Source organism: Mytilus trossulus, chromosome 10 (genome assembly GCF_036588685.1).
Source record: "Mytilus trossulus isolate FHL-02 chromosome 10, PNRI_Mtr1.1.1.hap1, whole genome shotgun sequence".
NCBI lineage: Eukaryota > Metazoa > Mollusca > Bivalvia > Mytilida > Mytilidae > Mytilus > Mytilus trossulus.
Window position 1 is genome coordinate 49,957,863 of NC_086382.1, and position 21,960 is coordinate 49,979,822.

General features: G+C 31.0%; 1 protein-coding gene across 3 annotated transcripts; it reads left to right on the forward strand.

Moving 5' to 3' along the window:
- Nucleotides 1-713: 713 nt before the first annotated feature.
- Nucleotides 714-20,768, forward strand: LOC134687561 (probable ribonuclease ZC3H12C). 3 transcript variants are annotated; one of them, XM_063547954.1, is made up of 6 exons: nucleotides 714-888; nucleotides 13,074-14,062; nucleotides 14,812-14,951; nucleotides 16,762-16,996; nucleotides 17,672-17,919; nucleotides 18,810-20,768. In XM_063547954.1, the coding sequence occupies exons 2-6, from the start codon at nucleotides 13,155-13,157 to the stop codon at nucleotides 20,498-20,500; spliced, it is 3,222 nt and encodes a 1,073-aa protein (XP_063404024.1). In that variant the 5' UTR covers nucleotides 714-888; nucleotides 13,074-13,154; the 3' UTR covers nucleotides 20,501-20,768. The 3 variants fall into 3 exon arrangements, with proteins under 3 accessions (XP_063404024.1, XP_063404023.1, XP_063404025.1); XM_063547953.1 differs by lacking the exon at nucleotides 714-888 and adding an exon at nucleotides 5,093-5,391 and having other exon boundaries at nucleotides 18,810-20,767; XM_063547955.1 differs by lacking the exon at nucleotides 714-888 and adding an exon at nucleotides 9,827-9,950.
- The last annotated feature ends 1,192 nt before the right edge of the window (nucleotides 20,769-21,960 follow it).

Sequence of the window (21,960 nt, forward strand, 5' to 3'; positions counted from 1 at the left end):
TTCAATTCATTTGTTTTAATACGTTTTTGTTTTCCTTCAAATACACAAGATTAAGAAAAGAGCAAATGAAGAATAAACACTGTTTAATCCTCTGCATGCACGTGTCGTATTCTTTTAATCTATAGTTCAATTCATTTGTTTTGATACGTTTTTGTTTTCCTTCAATTACACAAGATTAAGAAAATAGCAGCAAATAAAGACTATACAAAGGCATATCGCCCATTGGCGGATCCAGGGGAGGGGTCCGGGGGTTTGAAACCCCCTTTTTTGAGCCGATCAATGCATTTGAATGGGGACATATGGTTGAAACCCCCTTGTTTGTCCTTGGTTGGGAACCCCTCTTTTTAAAATGACTGAATCCGCCCCTGTCGCTAACAATTTTTATTTTAACAATTTAAACGATGATCTAGATCTATTATTCTATAAAGTGCTTCACCTTTATGATACTCTATATTTCTTTTAGAACAGATAAATGATTTGACTATAAAAATCGGTCGATTAGGAAATTTAATTAGCGAAATAATACGGATATTGACGTAACAGAAAGCTTAATACATAATAAGTCAGTCATGATAACTGTATATCATGTAAGTAATATTAAACGGTTCATCAATATAACTGGTTAAAATACCACAGTTGTTCTAAAAATAGCACGAAGTGTGACTTGCGTTGAATGAATGACGGCCTAGGAGTCACGAACGAACAACTGCCTTCAGGGTCAATGTACGGTTACTTCCCTTTCAATTTCTGTGAATATTGCTTTTAAATTATTATAACTTGTGTTTTGGATACAAAAATGTGATAATTAAACGGAAACAAATACATTTTAATTGTTTGTTACTTGGAAATTGAAAACTGAATGGATCAATTAAATCTGTGATTAGACTGGTAAGACAACAATTTCTTTTTTTACGTTTCATTATCTGTGATCTAGGTACAGGCTTTATAGAAGAAAAATGTGTTTATTTACAATGAAAAAGGCTAACAAGGAGCAAAGTACCATAATTTACATTATTTAAGAAAAAGACAATAGTGTGCATGCAAAGTACAGAAGGATTGGACATGTATTTACTCTATTTAAAAGTACTAACACAAATATTAAAATTTTAATTTAGGTTTTAGAATTTTGAAAAGAATTGGATTGAAAAATAAAGTTGCTTTCATATGTTATTACTATCGCATTTCATCTTTCATAAAGCAGAAACTGGACGAAACCAGTGTTTACAAAAAATAGGCCTGGGGGGGGGGGGGGTAAACATTGACATTCATTTCTTTAAGCCTAAAATTCCAACACCTAAATCCGTTGCCGTGGACGCATTTGGACTCTAAGTACATGCACTGTGTTTTAGTTTAATGAATTTGAAAAAAAGAGTGATCGTGGTTAATAAAATGGGAATTGAGTTGGTTGTTGTTTTAAGCCGTGTCAGCATCAAAAAGAAAACATAAACTATCGCGGCAAAGCATAAATCAAATGAAATCCATATTTATAGTAAAACTGACATTTCAAAGCATGAACTATTGACTATTGTCGAACAGCTTAAAACTATGCTAAACTTTAGATCTAGGTATCTTACGCGGGTTTTGTTATAGTTGTTTTTTTATTAAACGTTGACCAATTGCTTGCTTCAATCTATGCACGTAGTCTCCGGTGGGTAGTTGTCTTATTGGCAACCACGTTTTGTTTCTGTATTATTCATTGCTAGACGTGTTCGTGATACATGAAATTTAGGCCTGAATAATTCCTGAAAGTTTTTTGGCATATTTTTACAGGAACAAAAATGCGAGATCTACTAGAAAACGAACTTTGTCCACTCGGGTTTGAAAAGGTGATCTTTCCATTAAAGAATCTTCGGAAACTAAAGCAAACCTCCAATTGATCCTAACTAGTGCATTCAGAGTTAACATAGATTTGGCCATTTACAGACTAATCTTTGAAATAAAAGGGTATATACCTTTTATTGTTTTAGTTGGTTTGCTTTGATATTAAGTTAACATTCGATGACTACAAAGTAATGTAAATGACAGGGATGTAAAATATATAAGATAAATGTAGGTTTGACAAATAAATCATATGAGTTTCAGTATAACCGAGGAATGTCCCGTTAAAAAGGACATGTTTGGTATTTTAATTCATTGTCACGTCTACTTCACCTAAATGTTGAACTCCTGATTCATTTATATGCCTCCGACAGAATAACTATCATGCTATCACGCCGGACATGTCCTGTTGTCAGAGGTTAATAAGTTTACTGACCCTTAATTCTATCACTGATTATTTGCCAAAATACAACAATGAAAGGTGCTACGTAACCCGATTTGATCTTACAGTGACTAAATGGCTATTTCATATTTTCTTTTGCCAAAATAGAGATTTCAAAACATAATTTTATTCCACACCATGGCCCTCAACCATGAACGTCTGACGGTGATTGTCTTTTTTTCAGTTTTTTTGCGATACTGTGCAGATAAGGAAACAATTATATAACATCATTTTCGTGTATATTATCATCTTATATTAGTACGTAACATGATCTTGAGAATGTCGCCACTTGTTCAATAACAGAATTAAAATTCCATCTGACAGCTATAATTTATATCGGATCGAATACAATTGATTGAATATTATTTTTATTTGCCCAATCATGCATCATTTAGTTATTAAACAATATTCCCCTAACCGCATTGTGAGGGGTCGAAAAGAACATTATTTTGGTTGACCAAGTCGGACATTAGTCAAGTTTCATGTGAATTTGTACAGGAAAAAAACACAGTTTCTTGAAGTCCTTTGATTAATTTTCCCTTGATCCAAGTTCCATCCTTTTTCTTCATTTATTTTTTTTTGATTTTTTTTGTCGACATTTAATAATGCTAAAATCAGTCAAAGTATCGAATACAACATGTTTAAACAAAACTAATATATAACGATAAGCAGTATTGTTAGAAGTATGGATTTATTGAACAGAGGCGGATCCAGCCATTTTAAAAAGGGGGTTCCCAACCCAGGATAAAGGGGGGTCCAACTATATATCCCAATTCAAATGCATTGATCGTCAGGAAAAAAGGGGTTTCAACCCCCGGAACCCTCCCCCTGGATCCGCCACTGTTGAATAAATTCATTGTTCGTTATTATATTTACTATAGTTCTACATTTTACTTCCTGATTCATTAACAAGTGCGAGTAAACTGGGAAGGTTGAGGGAGGATGAAATAGGTGAATAGCGCTAAAAATAAATCGTTTCCAATAATATCTCATATCTGATTTCTGAACGAGGATGTGAAAAAGTCTGAGCGGCCGTCATATTTTTATGCTGAAATGAGAACATTCTACGAGTCACCAGCTATTTTTTTCTCCAGCAATAAAATTTCTATTATTACCATAAGCAGACTAACTTTATCAGTTTTAATCAAATGCATCTTATCGGATCAAATACAAATTAAGAAGGATAAAGTAAAACTCAACATTTCTCCTGAATTATCTCACTTTTGTATATCGGCTTCAGTTCTTGACCAGTGATATATTTTTGTATAACTTTGACAAATTTTACAAATATTGTTACCACATGACCAAGAAGGTTATATAAACTCCTTGGGTACACTAAATGTTGACAATTTTTATTATACATTATCACTGAAAATAAGTCAATATGATAACATCTTTTACAAGAGGATACAAGTTGTTTCCTGGACAGATAATATCGTACAAACTGATATGCCGGCGGTTATGAATGGCTTCCATATATTTCTCATATTAGGTTTTCGGTGCCGATGATAACAGGGGGAAGAACCTAGTCATGTAAATGTTAAATTAACCATGTCATATATAAATATTCAGTTAATTAACAATCGTTGTTATTGATGCGTGATCATCAATAGATGTTGTTCATCATAATTTGACATATATCATGAAGAACATGGTACATAATAACACCTATCATAATATACATTCCTTATGCATTAGTTGTCCAATTGTGTGCAAAGGGTATGATAAAGCGATTTTTTTTTTTTAAGTTTTGATTAAAGTACATGTACGTGTATTTCTTATTAATATCCGTCAGATATACTTGAGAATGGCAGACTCCCTTTTTTCTTTTACTTCCCCTGACTATTTAAGGATCTTAAAGCTATAAAGTATTTATCATGGCATTTTGTAGTTAAGTTTCCTGATCTATGAACAACGTTAACTAGACGTTCAAACTGGGACATAATATATTATTAGTATACTGATTAGCACACGCATATCACGCACTCAGTGTCTCAGTAAACTTGAAAAATGCAGGGACTTTTTATAATAAAATTCATTGAGAATGGAAAATGGGGAATGTATCAAAGAGACAACAACCCGACCATGGAAAAAACAACAGCAGAAGGTCACCAACAGGTCTTCAATGTAACGAGGCGTCCTTAGTATAGAAAGTCCCTGAAAAATATTAGTATACAGTGTGCGGTCAAGAGTCCTAGGTTTAAACTACTTTTATTGTAAGAGAAAAAACTTTGATAAATAAGGTAGGTTAAGTTGAAATCAATATTAAAGAACGGATTGATCATAAATCAATGATGCGAGTAAAATTCCTTGGCTAGACCTGCTCACAGGCAAAACTAAACGGAGAAAGGAAAACAAATTTATTATTACTTTCCCGGCTTGGTTTAATGTCAATTAAAGTTCTCACAAAGTCATAGCTTTCTATTTATTCTTGGTAGAGTTTTTTCCCAAGGATTCAAGGATTTGTATAGTATACAAATCCTTGTTTTTTACAGCTGTGAGCAATATGTGAGGGTCTGGATTCGGGGGGGGGGGGGGGGGTCTGTCATTCTGTAAACATTTAATTTTCACCCCTTTTTTCTCTAATCTTCAACAAATCAGTTACCCTTTTTTCTCTAATTTTCAAAAATTAACCCCTTTTTTCTCTAATCTTCAATTTTTTTTCCCGTTATTCTCTAATCTTCATTTTTAAGGGCATCATTCTTTAATCATTTGACCCCATCCAAACCCTCATGTTGATGGAGTACTGAATTATAAATAATATGTTACAAGCCAAAAAAATAATTCGCATGGCCTAATTTAAAACCGGATATTAGATGAACAGCGCCATCTGGTATCAGAAACAGATCATAACAAATAATGGGAACAGATCAATAGTTTCTTCGAAATGATGTTGAAACAACGTAAACTATGGTCCTCATACGATGTTATCAAAAGATGTAGATGTAGATAAATCTAAGGCGAAATTAGTTCGGCAATATAAAAACCATATTGAACGTGTGTTTGGAATAACACTGTCTGCATGGTCACGTTTGTATGACCAAGCAGAAAATGGGAGTTCGGATGAAGATGGAATGTCGACATTTCGAATGTCGTCAGAATATTCACAGGAAAGTCTTGAAAAAGCGAAAGTAAGTTACGTTTAATGTTTTCAAAATTCTCCTTTACTGTTAAGATAATCCTGAAATAAACTGAAGAACAAGAAAAGAAACAACGTCCTGAATATGCATGACATACTTGCCACTGGACGTTAAGCAAATAACAGTTTGCCGATTAAAATAATTGTATTCAATAAATATTGTGGTCAGCATAATTTTTAAAATGAAAATGTACAGTGTAACAACATCATGTTAGAGTATACAATGTACATTGTACATTTTTACATACATGATAACATATAATTTCCAAGAAGTTTTACACTCCTACCTACAATGTAACTGTCTAGTCCCATGCCCAGAAGAAGAAGATGCACATTTTCTACAAATGAAGAACATGTACATGTATATGAATTCTTGTAATATATATAAATGAAAGTAAACCAAATTATTTAAAATGAATATATTGTCCTGATTTTAGCTGAGCACATGTGCTTTTCCATTATTTTAAACCCATATTAAAATTTCGGGGGAGGAACTGATTAAAGATTTTAAGCCCCAAAAAAAAGAGAAAAACTTGAAACTTGCAGCATTTGTAATCAGAATTCAGAATATAAAGTAATTGGCAAGTATATTTGTACTGGGCTTTCATGCTACTCAGTAAAATGGATGTCCTTGAGATAACACTCGAATCATTAATTCTTGTGTATAATTTCATATATTTATCAAAGTATAAATGATAATGTTTGATCAAGGAAATACATGCTATACATTGTATTTGCATTAAGTTATAATGCCTTGGGATAACACTAGAATCATTAATTCTTGTGTACAATTTCATGCATTCATCAAAATATTAACATTGATTCTCTATGTTAAGGAAATACATTCTAAAGTATACATTGTACATATGTATTTGCATGAACATGATTAACTTATTATGGTTTCAGTCATATAAATATAGGTTTTAACTTCCTGTTTTCAAAGTCTTTCAATTGTCATTCATGTCATTTAAAATCAATAATTAACTCAAGCAAAGTGAATCATATTATGTAGAAGTATTTATAGAGTTTCTATTTCGATGTCAAAATGAAGATGCAATTGCCTGTTTACACTTTATACAGATCTATTAAGGAAATTTTTTTATGGGTTGCCATTGTTATTCCAACCATGTTCCAAATGTAAGGGTTGAAGTAAAACACATAAATCATTTAATCTACTTTCATAAATACATGTACTGTACATTACAATGTATTTAAAAGTAAGAGCATGTTTATCCCTCATCACACAATAAATCATGATAAAATATGAAAATGCAGTGAAATGAGTAAATGATTTTCGTGGAAATAATTAAAGAATAGTTTTGTAAATCCTAATACATGTAAATGTGGACATAGAATTTGGTATGACATGTATATACATGTTATTGTAAGTAAATAAATATAAATATAATCTAAACAAATTAGGTTATATTATTAAAAGATATTTGTAAATTTATGACATACATGTAGAGTACTGTGCTTGATATAAAGGTGAAGTATCTAAATTTGTTAGTAAAACTTGGAACTTGATAATTATTGAGATAAACTTGGATCATCTGGTGAAAGAAGTTGTGAGTCAAGACACTGATAACTTGTACAAAAACCATGTACAAATTATAATTTGTACAAAATTACATCTTGTACACAACATAAATATATTGTATAGACACCTCTCTATTGAACATCCTACCACATTTACCTTTTTAAAGTTATATGCCTTTTACAAGTAGAAAAAAATGCTGAATTGTTATTTGTTACTGTTCTCTTACTTAATTTGCCTCAACCAAACATTTGAATCTTATATTGAATGCTTACTACATTTTATACTTTAAAACACATACATTTGTAGTAAGTTTGGATTGACTACCTTTATTTTTTCTAGTTATACCCCTTTTTAAATGGAAATGATGATTTTCTTTATTTTCTGTCTCTAACTTAAATTTGTATCATATAAATATTATGACTCTTGTATACACAATATCAATTACCTAAAAAAACTAGGTCAAGTTTAAAGTTTGGTGGCATCCCTTTTGTTTTTCAAGAGTTATATGCCCCTTTTCAAATGAAAAAAAATTGTTGAATTTTTTGTTGCTGTTCTGTTACTAAAGTTTGTCTGAACCAATTGTTATGAAGCTTATACACTATGCTTATAAACACATTTTTTTTTAATTAAACATTTCATCACCATGACATTGCTATTCTCAAATATCTTCAAATATATAGTATAGCTGTACAGGTTGAAGTCTGATTATTCATATAAATGTGATCAAATTCACAGAAAATTTGACCCATGTTACAAATTTTAATTGAAAATTAACATTATTATCAATAAAAAAATGATGTTTTGAGTTGAGTGAATGAGGGTCCAGGATCCCCCTAAAGTGCAGTATTTTGCACCCTTTTTTCAAAATTTTCTTGGGCCCTTGAGTGGGCCCCATACCTCTCAGACCGTAGCACAATAGCAAGCTCGTCACAGCGAATGGCTTCGCCTTCCACATCAGATCCCTTCCTACTTTTTAAAGTTAACCTGCTACTTCAAATCTTAGAAACCTTGTTATATATGTACATGTGCATTGTAAGTGGGGGCACCATCTGTGACCCATGGACAAATTCTCCAATTTATTTTTTATTTGTAGCATTGGATTTCTGTCTTATAATTTAAAGGTTTTGACCTTTTTTCATAATATTTGTAAACTGATTGGTCCAGAACTACCAGAAGTACTTCTAGTGGTGACTAAGACTCTTGTACATTGTAACCTTGAAAAAAGGAAATGAAAAATAGCTTAAACTTGAACTTTAAAGAAGTTGCACTATTATGCATGACTATACATGACTGAAGAATATGACCTGGTATTATAATGTACTTATACATTATTATGTAATTGAAATCGAGGAAACTGTACATGGTATGTGTGTTTGTAAACAAAACGATTTTTGTTTTAAATTTTTATTTACATATTCTTGACTTTCAAGAGTAAGAAATATGACGGATGTTCTCTTCAATGAAAACATCAATAAAGCTGGAAATTGTAAAGTTGCAAAGTTAGCTGAAAACTCTTAAAAACAATAAAACAATGTACCTGTGTTAACATTTTCTTATTTTTTTTTTGAACAGTTGGATAAGAATTGGATAAAGTAACAAGTTTTAAAATAAACATAAAAATTCTTCTCACCCCCTCTTTTTGATGAAAAAAACATTATACACATATACATGGGTGTACATGTAAAAGGATGTTCAGAAGGCTCAGGGTTCTCGTGAAGGCGAGTCCATGAGTCCTGGACTCATCAAAATCTGTCTGGACTCACCATTTTCAAAACTGGTGAGTCCACAGATGCATCAAGATAGTAAAATTTTGTATAAACTGAACACATATATAATAAACACAAATATCATCATCCTTCTGAAGGAAAATTGGACTGAATGCATTCCAACTTACTGCTAGTTTGACTTGTCACTATACTGTTTCTTTCTGTTTGGACCTTTAGTAGGTAATGGTATGTCCTTGGTTACATCTTTCAACTAAATAAAAGTAAAGAGATGAGGTACATGTATGATTGAATTGCCAATGAGACAACTATCCATCAAAACTCAAAATGAAGAGCCCCAGGATGTCAAAAATTATAGGCAACCGTACAACCTTCAATGATGAGAAAAACCTGTATGGTATGAAAAATGTGAAACAATTCAAACAAGAAAAACACATATGATATTAACCACAGAATTACAGGTTCTTGATTTAGGTGAGGCCCACAAAGGTATTAAATAAAATGAAAAGTGTACTTGTTCACCAGAGAATTTTTTTCTGAATAATTGTTTGAAGTTTACACAAGTATAACAGGAAAACTGAACTTCTCTTACAAGGATAGAACACATGCTCCTTTACATTTAATTACAAATCTCTTTCCCCATTAATATCAGTGTATCACTGTGGTTTGATGTTAAAGGAAGTACTAAAGGCTTGTCATATGTGTAGTAGGCTTATAAAACATAGTCATTTAGGCTGAATTACTTCTTTTTCGTTAATTATAGAAATATATTAACAATATTCAGTACTTGTTGAACTGTACCAGAGACATGTATACCCATATTGTCTCTGACTGTACATTTTATTAATCAGAAATCGTAGGTTGAAGATCTTGATTATCAGATATTAGGGACAATTAATTGAAGATCTTGATTATCAGATATTAGGGACAAAAATTTTCATCAAGCTAAAAGCTAGGACAGGCATCCTTGGAAATTCTCTGTATCTAAGTTTTGTGGGAATTGGATTTATCTATAGCTTGGGATGACATTTTTGTACATATGAAGGGCAACGCCCACTCATATACAAATAAACAATTACAAATATAAACGCCTTTATTTACCTTTATAAATACATGTAATAGGAGAGATAAATAGTATTGTGAAATCAAATATTATTGATACAAATTGATTTTTACTGATATCATATTTCACATACATGTGTTCATATTTTATACCACATGAGGTCATTAAAACTATAGTGATCACAAGGGAGCACAAGTTATCGTAAACATGGAAAGTCTACACAGGTAATGTTTATTTTGTTGTTCAATAGGTTTGTACTACGACTGGTCATAGTCATGTGTGTGTGTTCGTCACTGTGTGAATGTGTGTGTGAAGGGTCATTGAACACTCCAGGAAGTTTCATATGTTGAAATTCTGAAAATGCTCTGTTCCGTGTCTAGAATCTGTTTATCAGTTTTGATAAATGGTGTTTACAATTGCTTATATTCTAATTCTATTTTTAGAAATTCATTTTTAAATCTTACTGACTAACACCTTAACAAATACACAAACATGAACTGAATATAAAAACAAATGTTGCATGTGATATTTACTATATGGATAGTTTAGAGGTATGTTAATTGTAGTAATTATTTTAATGACATTTTTCTCATGTCTACTCATGACTACAACATGAATGTATATTAATATATATATATATGTTTTCCACAAAGGTTAACAGAATAAACTTAAACCTTTATAAATAGTAAAGTTAGGGATCACCAGGACACAACTTAGTTTACAGTGGAGGTTAATTTAATTGCTCATATTACATGTATAAAAAATCAATTTAACCTTTAAAGATTTACATTTTTTTTTTATCTATTACAAAATACTTTTAATTACATACATATTTGTATTTGTGTGTGTATGTTTATACATGTATATCCTTATTTCATGAAAAGTTAAAATTTGTTTACAGACAAACAATTCAATATACATGTATATATATACTTATTATCTTTAAGGAAATATAAACCTTTTATGAAAATCAGTTGGTTTCAAAGGTTAGACTTTATTTGGAAGATAAAATGGAACTGTCCAATGAATTCAATCAAATTATGTTGAATGCCAATTTTATCCCGGAAAATCAAATAATTCATTAATAAATTTATACGATAGTACCAAACAACTAATGAAAATACATGATATATATGTATACTTACAATGAAGTATATTGTCAGAGCATTTGACATTAATCTGTACATTTTTTTTTTACATATTTATCTCAATTTGAGATTATAAAAGAACACATTTTCATTTTATTTGGGCAGTAAATTAACCACTGCCAGTTTTAATATCTAAATAGATATAGGCAAATATAAATTTTTGTGAATATTCTTTATTAACATTACATGTGTATCTTTATACCAATAACTGGAATTTGTTCTTTTGTAAATGATAAAATCTCTCATCAATTTAGAGATATATCAGGAAGGGTTTCAATACATAGATTACAGGAGGTACGTTTATAAGATAGATAGAAAACAAAAAGTTTTAAGATCTCATGATAGCAAATTTTTATTAGGGTATTTCAATTCTTTATAAATTTGATTATTCACATGTACTTTTCTATTTGTTATACATTTAATTGGTCCATTCTTAGCACCTTTTTTTTTTTTTTTTTTACCTTATTTTTCACTGTTTTTTTAATTTTTTTTATCCATTTTCTTCAGCATGTTATTGTCCCATTATTCTCTTTTCTATAAACTCAATCGATCTAGACTTTTTTTTATGTTGGATATATACATGTATGAAGATAATGTTTTCTGACTAGGGTTAGATTATCAGTTATAGAACAATTGAAAAATAAAACTTTAGTAAAATGACGAGAAGAAGCTGAAGACTATTGTATTTTATTGTATATATAAATGATTTAAATTGAAATGAATTATATCAATTTATTTTAGTTTAATGTAGTCATGCTCAGTGATGAGAATTTAAGGTTGTATAACAGTGCAGTTAACATGTCCCTCATACAATCTAATTACCCACTAACATAACCACAGACTATTATTACTGTAGAAAAGAATTGGTTGTTATTAAATAAATAGAACATTACATGCATTTTTGCATGTAATTAGATTTATTAAGTACATGTATTGGCACATGTATTTCATCAGTAGGAGTTTGATTTTTTGAATAGTAAAAACTAATCAATGAATGAATATTTTTTTCTTGAGTTATCTAAAGTTCCCATTGAAGGAACTCCACAGAGAACAATAACTATTGTACACATGTATTTTTTTCAGTGGGGACTGTCCCCATCTTCAGAAAAAAAAAGGACACCCACTAATTAACACCCACTAATTCTCATGGGAGGTTATGTTTCCTTGAAAAATTCAAACTCCTCTTTAATCACAAATCTAAAAATTAATGAATGTTCCTGGAAATTCAAAGATAATGATAAAAAAACTTTTCATGAAGGAACACTTCACTTAAATACATGAAGCCCCTGGTGATCCATGAGTGTTGATTTCTACCTTACAACTAAAAACTAATCATACACTTATATTGTATCAGGAGAAACACCAGGTACAATAAATGTCATTGAATATCACTTGTGGTTATAAATTTTAAATTTTAATTATTTAAGAAATCAGCTGACTTATGAATAAAATAGTAATTTCAAGTTACATGTGTCAAGTTATTCAACTGAATACATGTACATGTATATATGGGTGTCTGGATTGGGTTGGCACAATAGAGAAAGGGTGAAGAAAGTAGAGTAAAGGAGACCAATAGACTAAAAATAGAGAATTATAGTTTGGTGCTGAATAATAAAAAAAAATTAGAGAATAGTGGAGAAAACAATGGAGAATGAGAAAAATGGCCAAACAAATTGAGAATATAGAAATCAATATAACCCCCATCCGGACCCTCATGACCGTTTTTCTTGGAACTTACTGAAGTGTTCTTTACAATAACAAACAAGGCTTTCGATTCTTGTAATAAACATTGCTATATATACATCATATATGTAAGTGTTTTTGAGAATTAACAATTCTATAGTTATTTGAATTAAAAAAAATATACTTACTTCATAATATCATAAGACCTTCTCTAGGAAGAGTAAGAAAGGAAAGAAAACAATATGCATTTATACCTGCAATGGTATAATACTTAGAATAACTTTCAAACATGTTATTCATGGTTTTATCGGTCGTAATGTGGTAAAGTAGTATAAGTGGTGTATATTTCAATAATATTTACTAATTTTAACACTTTTACATGATTGAAGGGTTCTTCCAAGAATTATAGCACAGGAGTACAATTTTGTAGCTTTCAAAGTCACAATGTGTTTATTAAAAGAACTGCTAGCGGACATTTTTCAAAGATTTAATACAATTTGACTTCTTTATTTTCAGAACTATATTGGGTCATTAACAGCTGAAGGAGAAGAAGACTTTGAGAGGATCGTGGAAGAATTATCACAGGAAGAATTGAACATGGTATTGGAAAATCAAAATATTATAGAAAATGAATCTCAAGCCGTTCTGGAATTCATTAAAAACTCAAATGACATTTCTATATTTGGAAACTGCAAAAATGTTAGAATAGCACATACTATTTTGAATAAAATGAGAGAAAAAATAAAAGCAGATGAATCGTGCTTTCACATGCAGGATTTAATTAACCAATCGCATTTCAGTATGTGCAGTGTGGACACAATTTACAGTCATGACAAATCTAACATAGAGACAAGCCAAACAGGAAGTAATAATATACTAACTGAACGTCAGGAGAGAAGAAATAATATACTAACTGAACGTCAGGAGAGCTTACAAACAGATTGTTGTCCAGCCGAAAGTTTCATTTCTTCTTCTGATAATTTTAAGGACTTAGGAAATAATTATATGATTGACCAATTATGTAGGGAAAATGTTTTTAGTTCACATGACGAGGGAGACGTTACTCCAGATAATGAATCTTCTAGTGATAGATTTAGCTACAATTATTGTGAATCTGTTCCGTCACTGTCTAGTCAGACTCGGTACTCTGAACTCACTCCTCCATTGCCAAATTCTGATGATGAAAACGATGTAGAAGTCGATAGAATTATTCAAGACACAAAAAATCGGTCTAAAATTGAATTTGCTCTGAAGTTAGGATATTCAGAATTTGAAATTGCAACAGTTTTAAAAAGACTTCAGCCTGATGTTAGTCAAAATGAAATGTTGTCAGAACTTATTAAAGTTGGCATGTCAAGTTCATTTGTGGCTGACAATGGAGAAAGTGAAACAGAAGAGACTTATTGTAGTTCAGAAAGTTCAGTGCCATTTTCAAGTTACCGTGACGATAATGACTTCAATAACCTTCGACCTATTGTTATAGATGGAAGTAATGTTGCTATGAGGTAATTACACAAGATATTCATGTATCATAAAACTTTATGCTGATTTGTTTATATTTGATAAAGGCAACAGTAGTATACCGCTGTTCAAAAGTCACAAATCGAATAAGTGTGAACAAATCTTGGTCAAAGACTTTTAAAAAGAGTATTTTAGTTCCATAAAGTGGTCCGAGACCACCATTATCGTCCCTTGATTTTCGTTGTTCACAAATATAGTCCCTAGTGTTGACAGTGGGTTACTTGCCATTAATTTTTATACCCCTTCCAAATTTATTTCTCCATGTTTAATGCCTCAAATTGCAAGTAGGGGGGTCAAATTACACTGTAAAAAAATTTGGGTCCAGAATTTTAATTGAAAGTAGTGATTTGGTCCAGCTGAAAAAGGTTTAAAACTAGCACTTCGGAAGCTGTCAAAAGATTTCAAGACACCCTAAACATATAATTGTCCATATTTTGAGTTAGAGACGATGAAGTTTGCTATAATTTTGATATAATTTGTCCCAAAAGTAGTACAACACACTGTAAAAGTTTCTTTGAAGTGGGCAGGTGGAATTTTTTTTTTTTCATTTATGTTCTAAAAGAAATGCACTACGAAATAATTGTGGTTTGGGACCAAGTGATATATATAATCAGACATAATCAAATTTTCTGACAATGATATTTGAATTTTGGTTTAGTGAATAAGAAGGGTTGCATCTCGTCTTTTCGTACAATGATCATGATGATAACTTAACTTTTGTTTTCTCTTCAAGTCATGGGAATAAAGAAGTGTTTTCGTGTCATGGAATACAGCTTGCAGTTGATTGGTTTAGACAAAGAGGCCATACACAGATTACTGTATTTGTACCTCAGTGGAGGAAAGAATCATCCAGACCTGATGCAAGAATTACAGGTACATATGCTGGTATATACCAGTACATACTGGTTCATGTTTTTACCAGGCTATTGTGTAAGCCTTCATGATACATGTACATAAAATAATTGTGGTTCCAAAAAAACAAATGGATTTCTTTTTTAGCTGCTTTGAACACATGTTGGAGGTGTAACTATGCACTATACATATTTTCAATGCATATTACTTTTTACGAAGAAGGATATATACATTAATGTACAATGTAGCCTGTACTGTGATATACATTTATGTACAATGTAGCCTGTACTGTGATATACATTTATGTACAATGTAGCCTGTACTGGATATACATTTATGTACAATGTAGCATATACTGTGATACATATTTCTGTCATTTTGAAAATACAAAAATAATACTACATGGCTCCATATACTAGAATTTGAATTGGAACAGAAAATTCTATGGTATTTGAAACCATTAGAATACTCATTAGTCATGGAAATTATGAAGATGTGGTATGATTTCTAATAAAAGACAAAACTCCACCGGAGACCAAATGACATAGAAAATAACAGCTATATATATAGGTCACCATACAACCTTCAACAATAAGCAAAACTCAAACGTCATAAGTTTAGTTTCTTTTACATCAGCAGTAAAAAAAAAATCATTGCTCAAAACATGTGTGTCCTTGTAAGTGCTTTTAAGTATTTAAACATACTGAAATATTAGACTTTGCAGGAAATGATGTGCACAAAATACTAGTACTCCTTTATTGAATAAGATCACATAATTCAAACTTGATTTGACATTTACTTCATCCAAGTATTTATCATCTGTAGGAAGATGGAATTCCAATAATTATGTGTAGGGGAAATTGAACTACATGTATCATTCTAACTCCAGGGATTTTTTTCTTTGAACCTAACCTTACAAAGTGAAAACCAATCTTTTCTGACAGTTAATTACTGTAAAGGGATAGTGAGGAAGCACAACATGATTCTTCTCATATAATTTGAACCAATTAATATGGTTAATGTTAAGTTTCCTTCTGTAGCAAATTATTAGAATCATTTTACTATGTACACTTAAGTATATGCTATGAGAAGAGAAATATTGACTTCAAAAGTATGAGAGAAGTGTAGCTAGGTTAGAATTAAACTTTGAAATTCCTACTTCTGAGATACAAACATGATAAAGTAAACATGGTAGTACTATTCAAGGAATAGAATCTATTTGATATTCAAGTAAGGATTTGAAAAAGGGCAGGGTTCTTAAAATCAAAAGATCACTTTAGAGTGCTAGTGTAAACATGATTGAAAACAAATGATAATTTAGATTTGGAAATGTACCAAATAATTGTCAAACTGCCTGTCTGACTGCATAATTAATCACACGTGTTCTTAACACCATTAAATTAAAAATTGAAAAAGAATCTAGGTGAAAGAATCATTCATTGAGCATATGTATCCCACATATTTATCTGCAGAATGGTGCATTATGGGAAAAGGAGTAAATGTTATACTGAGTGCAAAGCAGGCAATATTGGGTATATGTTATTGAGACAGTAACCCAATGCAACAACATAATCAAAGCAATCAACGTATTATGTCATAGATATGGTCTTCAACAACAGATATATGTATATATAATATGTGGAGCTCCTAATTATTTACTATTATTTAGAAAATAAAACTAACTTTTATAGATCTACCATTGAGTACGTACAAATCTCTAAACATGAAATTCTAAGCATTATAAGATATGACCAGAAACTTTTGCTTCTGCATTAAAAAAAACCCATTAACAAACATGATAAAGTAACTTTTATTTATTTTTTTATTGTAGATCAAGACATTTTAAATCAATTGGAGAAAGAGAAAACTCTTGTATTCACACCAGCTCGTAGAATTGGAGGGAAAAGAGTTGTGTGTTATGATGACAGATATGTTTTAAAACTTGCTGCCGAAAATGATGGGGTTGTTGTGTCCAATGATAATTATAGAGACTTGATTAATGAAAAACCAGAGTATAAAAAAGTGGTGGAAGAAAGACTTCTTATGTTTAGTTTTGTCAATGATAGGTATGTTAAAATGTCACATTTAACATGTTTAAGACTATATATATGTTGGATGTTCATAAGGTTGAAATTATTTTTGATATTGGGGCAAATGATTCAAAAGATATAATCATCTGTCTGTTTTAAAATGATAATTATCTAAATTGTGCAACATATAAAAAAAAAGCTATGAAATTTAAGATCTTGAAGTTGTAAAAGATTAACAAAAAGACTTGAAATGCTGTGACCAAAACAAAAGGAAAAAGACAAAATGACCCATCTTAATGAATAAAAACAAATAATAAGCAAAACAAATCACCAATAAATCAGGGAAGAAGTCATCTGCTCTAAAAGGATACTCTGTTTAGTTAATGGTAGTGTTTTTCCATGAATTTTATAAAATCTAATCATTAATAAAGATCTAATACATGTATATGTCTTTAGTTAAGACCACCCTTAACAAATTCTTTGGTGTTCCCTACCATGTCTTATAAAATTGAGAAGGTAAATGTAGGTAGGGATCTGTTTTTCTAGCCAACAACATGTGTAAAATGTTTAAGACAAGAACACAACATTAATATTAATATTGATCTTACAAAGGTCAACCATTATAAAATGTACATCAAGAAAAGACTAAGATCAAGTATAGAAACTTCCTTCTTCCCACATGATTAAAAAATTGAATAACTTTTTTTATAGGTTTATGCCTCCTGATGATCCATTAGGGAGACGTGGACCAAACCTAGATAACTTTCTTAGTCGCCAGCCAGCAAGGTCACAGGAAAATTTACCACCACCATGTCCATATGGTTCTAAGAAATGTACATATGGCAACAAGTGTAAATATTATCATCCAGAAAGAGGAAATATTCCACAGAAATCTGTTACGGACAAATTAGCCGAGCATGCGAAACAGAAAATACAAGAAGTTAGAGCCAAAGCTGAAGGTAAAACATTAAATACAACTTCAGTACATGTTTTATGTAAATTAAAATAATACAAACACAGTTTGCATGTAACAGGTTGCACTACATGTTCTAGCTGTAGAAATAATCATGTTAAGTTTTAGTACTTATTATCAAGAATTAAATGTTTGTTTTGTATCTCATTATGTTATCAAAACAGAATTGCCTCATTAAAATAGTGTGTAATCAGCAAATGCTGGGTTAAAAAACTGCTTCATTAAAATAGTGTAATCAGCAAGTGCAGAGTTAAAAAAAAATGTAAGGAAAACAAATACTTCAATGGCAAATTTTTTAACAATTGTGCCATTCCTGTCACTGTATCAATAATGTTACAAAGCACTGCAGTCTTTTATATGTGCTTAATTCAAAAATGATATATATAAGTTTACAAAAAACATATTTTTCTATGAATTTGGTTACAGAAAAGCTCAAAATATGTTCCATCTTTAAAATGAAAAGGATGACTATTTGATTTTAATGATAATATTTTTGAACAATGTTAAAACTACCACTTTAAACCATTTTATCTGTATTCTTTTACTATATTTTCAATGAGGGGCACTCAACTCCATTCGTAATTGGCTAGGATTGTCAGTTTTCTGGCATTCCAGTTCCCTCCACCAATAAAAACTGGCCTCCAAGAAATAGCCCAAAAGTAGCATTTAAAACACAGAAAAAAACTACAGTTTTGCATACAGTGGGTATTTACATGAGGTACATTAAGTTAACATAGAACATAAGAAATAATTTTTATTCTACAGTCAAACAAAGGGAGTGTTAGCACAACAACATAGTTTCTGATATAAACAGCAATGCTTTTATCTCCTAAAATAAAATTAATCCAAAATTAAGTTTATTTATTGCTATTTCAGCTGGTGCTGAGAAAAAGAAACTACTTGCAAGAAAACCAAAGTTAGCATTGCAAAGGACTAAATCCCTGGCAACAGAGCTACCAACAGACCTTATATCAAGTAAAATAGACAAGGATTTTCAAAAACTTTCGATGGAAGACGTTTTAAAGACAACATCAGAAAAAGATGACAAATGGAAGCAATATGATGAAAAACTAACTTTACATCGTAGAAAATTAGAACAACTAGAACAAGAAGAACAAGTAAGACAAGACGAAGAATTAAGACGACAAAAGGATCAGGAATATTTAAATACCACATTTTCTGGAGGAAACACAAGGTCAAATACACCTTCTCCCAATCGTTTGAGTCCGTCACCAATCAGACCTCAGGAGCAGTTCTTAAGTGGTCATCTCTTACTAGCAAAGAAATTGTCTGATGAAGCAAATGATTCTAAACTGAGAAGGACAGATGAACATTCTTACACAAAAAGCCCCCTTGCTGCTACCCAATCACAACCAGTGTTATCACAAGAACCAGCTAATCAACAACAACCACAGCATAAAAAACTTAGTAGACAGTATTCACTTCAAGGTGCACAAGATCCTAGATTGAAGCCTAATGTTCGTCCTCAAATGTCCTATGATCCTAGTATGATGTGTAAACAAAGTGCTTATCAAAGTGGTCCGTATGAACAATCTTCTAGTCAGTATTCTGTTAGGCATAGACCATTGGACCAGTCACAGCCCTATAAGAATGAAGAAGATCATTACATGCATAGTGCCAGTTACAACACAGAAAGATACAAACCAAGACCAAAAGAAAGTGAAGGCACATACTTATCCCCAGAATCACAACACATGTCATTAGCTAGGATGCAGAGTGCTCCAGAGGTTATTCATCATATAAGGGAACAATCTATTGGCAGACCCATTGGGAAAATGATGAGGCAAAATAGTTCTTCTGACACCCAACTTCATATCATGGGTGGTGAGACAGACCCTTTTAATTATAATTTGTTTCCTCAAAATAATGTTGAAAGATCATCAATTACAAAAAGGCAAGACAGTGTGACATACAATATCGGTGGACAAATGCAACAAGAGCAATATCGTAGGTCTTCCTCAACAGTTGGACAATATCATTACCAGGGGGATCAAATGTATTCACAACAGCCTAATCTGTCACATGATCCATCACATGACCCACGATGGTCATTCCCTGAACAAGGATTTCAACAACCAAGCTACAGTATAGGACCAACTTCTGACATGCGTGAAAACCAACCCTTTTTTGGCCGGGAAATGTCACATGATTTTACATCGCTGCGAAGCAGGGGTAGTCAAATGTGGCAGAATCAACATAATATACGACATTCTTCTTCATATGCTGGACCAAGTAATGATCCTTTTCAACAAGCAAGACATTCAATTCCATCAAGCATGTCAAGTTCAGACTTTCATCACATGCAATCACAAATTAGCACTGAAGAATTTGGTGCACAATCAAGACCCATGGGTGTTCCTATTCTTGGTGCTCAAAGTGTTGTACCACAAACTTACCAGTCTATCCCACCGACAGATAAACGCTATGCTCTGTATTATCATTTATGTGCTCTGTTTCCTGAACCTAAGGTTCGTGCTGTCATGAACCAGTTTCCAGATATAGACAATCCACAAGAGCTTTGTGCTTACTTAATCGGTGCAAAATAAATCAAAAGCATATCATTCATATTATCTAGTCAAAAACCATAATATTTTTATTTGTGTTTATTTTGTGTTTTTTCATGAATTTACATAAGTAAAATATTGATCTGTTTCAAGCTCTTTATATATCATGTCTATTATCTATAAACCATTAAAAATTGAAATGTATTTTTTTCTATGAAAATTCAAAAATATTAGTTTTTTATGATGTGTATTAAATAATGATATTTTCACAATGTGAATTAGATGTTTTTTTCAAAATGGGTATAAGATTAACGATTAAGTTATTTTTCTCACAATTTGTTTAACTAATTTTTTTTTCACAATATGTACATGATGTATAACATAATGTTATTTTTTCACAATGTGTATTACCAATGTCATTTCAACTGATCGGGCGGAGCTTACGTTTTAATTTGCATAAGGACAGTCTATTTGAAGATGTGTGTGATAAGGATGATAGACGTTATAATTATTACTGATATCTAATCACCTATCAGTGCAATCAAAGGGATTTACAAAAGAATAAAAATGGACACTTCATTGATGAGTTTATCCTAAAACACCTATCTATAGATGGAATGGTTTATTATGAGCGAAATGGTTAAACTCCGCCCAGTCAAGTGAAATAAATTGAGTAATATAACATAATGTAATTTTTCACAATGTGCATAAGATAATGTTATTTTTTCACAATGCGTATAAGATAATGTAATTTTTCACAATGTGCATAAGATAATGTTATTTTTCCTCAATGTGTATAAGATAATGTTATTTTTTTCACAATTTGTATAACATAATGTTATTTCTCACAATGTGCATAAGATAATGTTATTTTTTTACAATGTGTATAAGATAATGTTATTTTTTTCACAATGTGTATAACATAATGTTATTTTTTCACAATGTGTATTTATAACTTAATCTTATTTTTTCACAATTGATATTAAATTCTAATCCAGCATTCAATTACAGCATACAAATATATGGGTTTTAAATATTCTTTTTAAAGCTTTTTTTTTAAACTAAAAAATCATTTTCAGATGCAAAACATATTACCAAATAAATGTACTAGCTTTTTACTATTCATTTGCTATTGTTACTGTCTCTATTAGATTTAATATCTACCATTCTGAACTTTAGATTTTAATTATAAAAGTAATCGAATAAAATTGTTTATAGCCTGTCCTAATTTAATTGAATATTTTATTTTTACACCATGCAAACACTTTGAACGATTAAAAATAAGGACATGGTTCATTCAGATTAATTAAAAAAAAGTGCAATCTATATAGAATGTCAAATTATCTTATACCTTGTTATTTGTAAGTGAGTGTAAGAATTCTGCAAAGAAGATCTCTGCATACTGTTGAAGAAATATTTTTCTCCATTATAGCATATCAAATAAGTATAGTTTTGAATTTTGAAAAAAATATTTTTTTGTAGATCAAGTGATATTCTTTCTC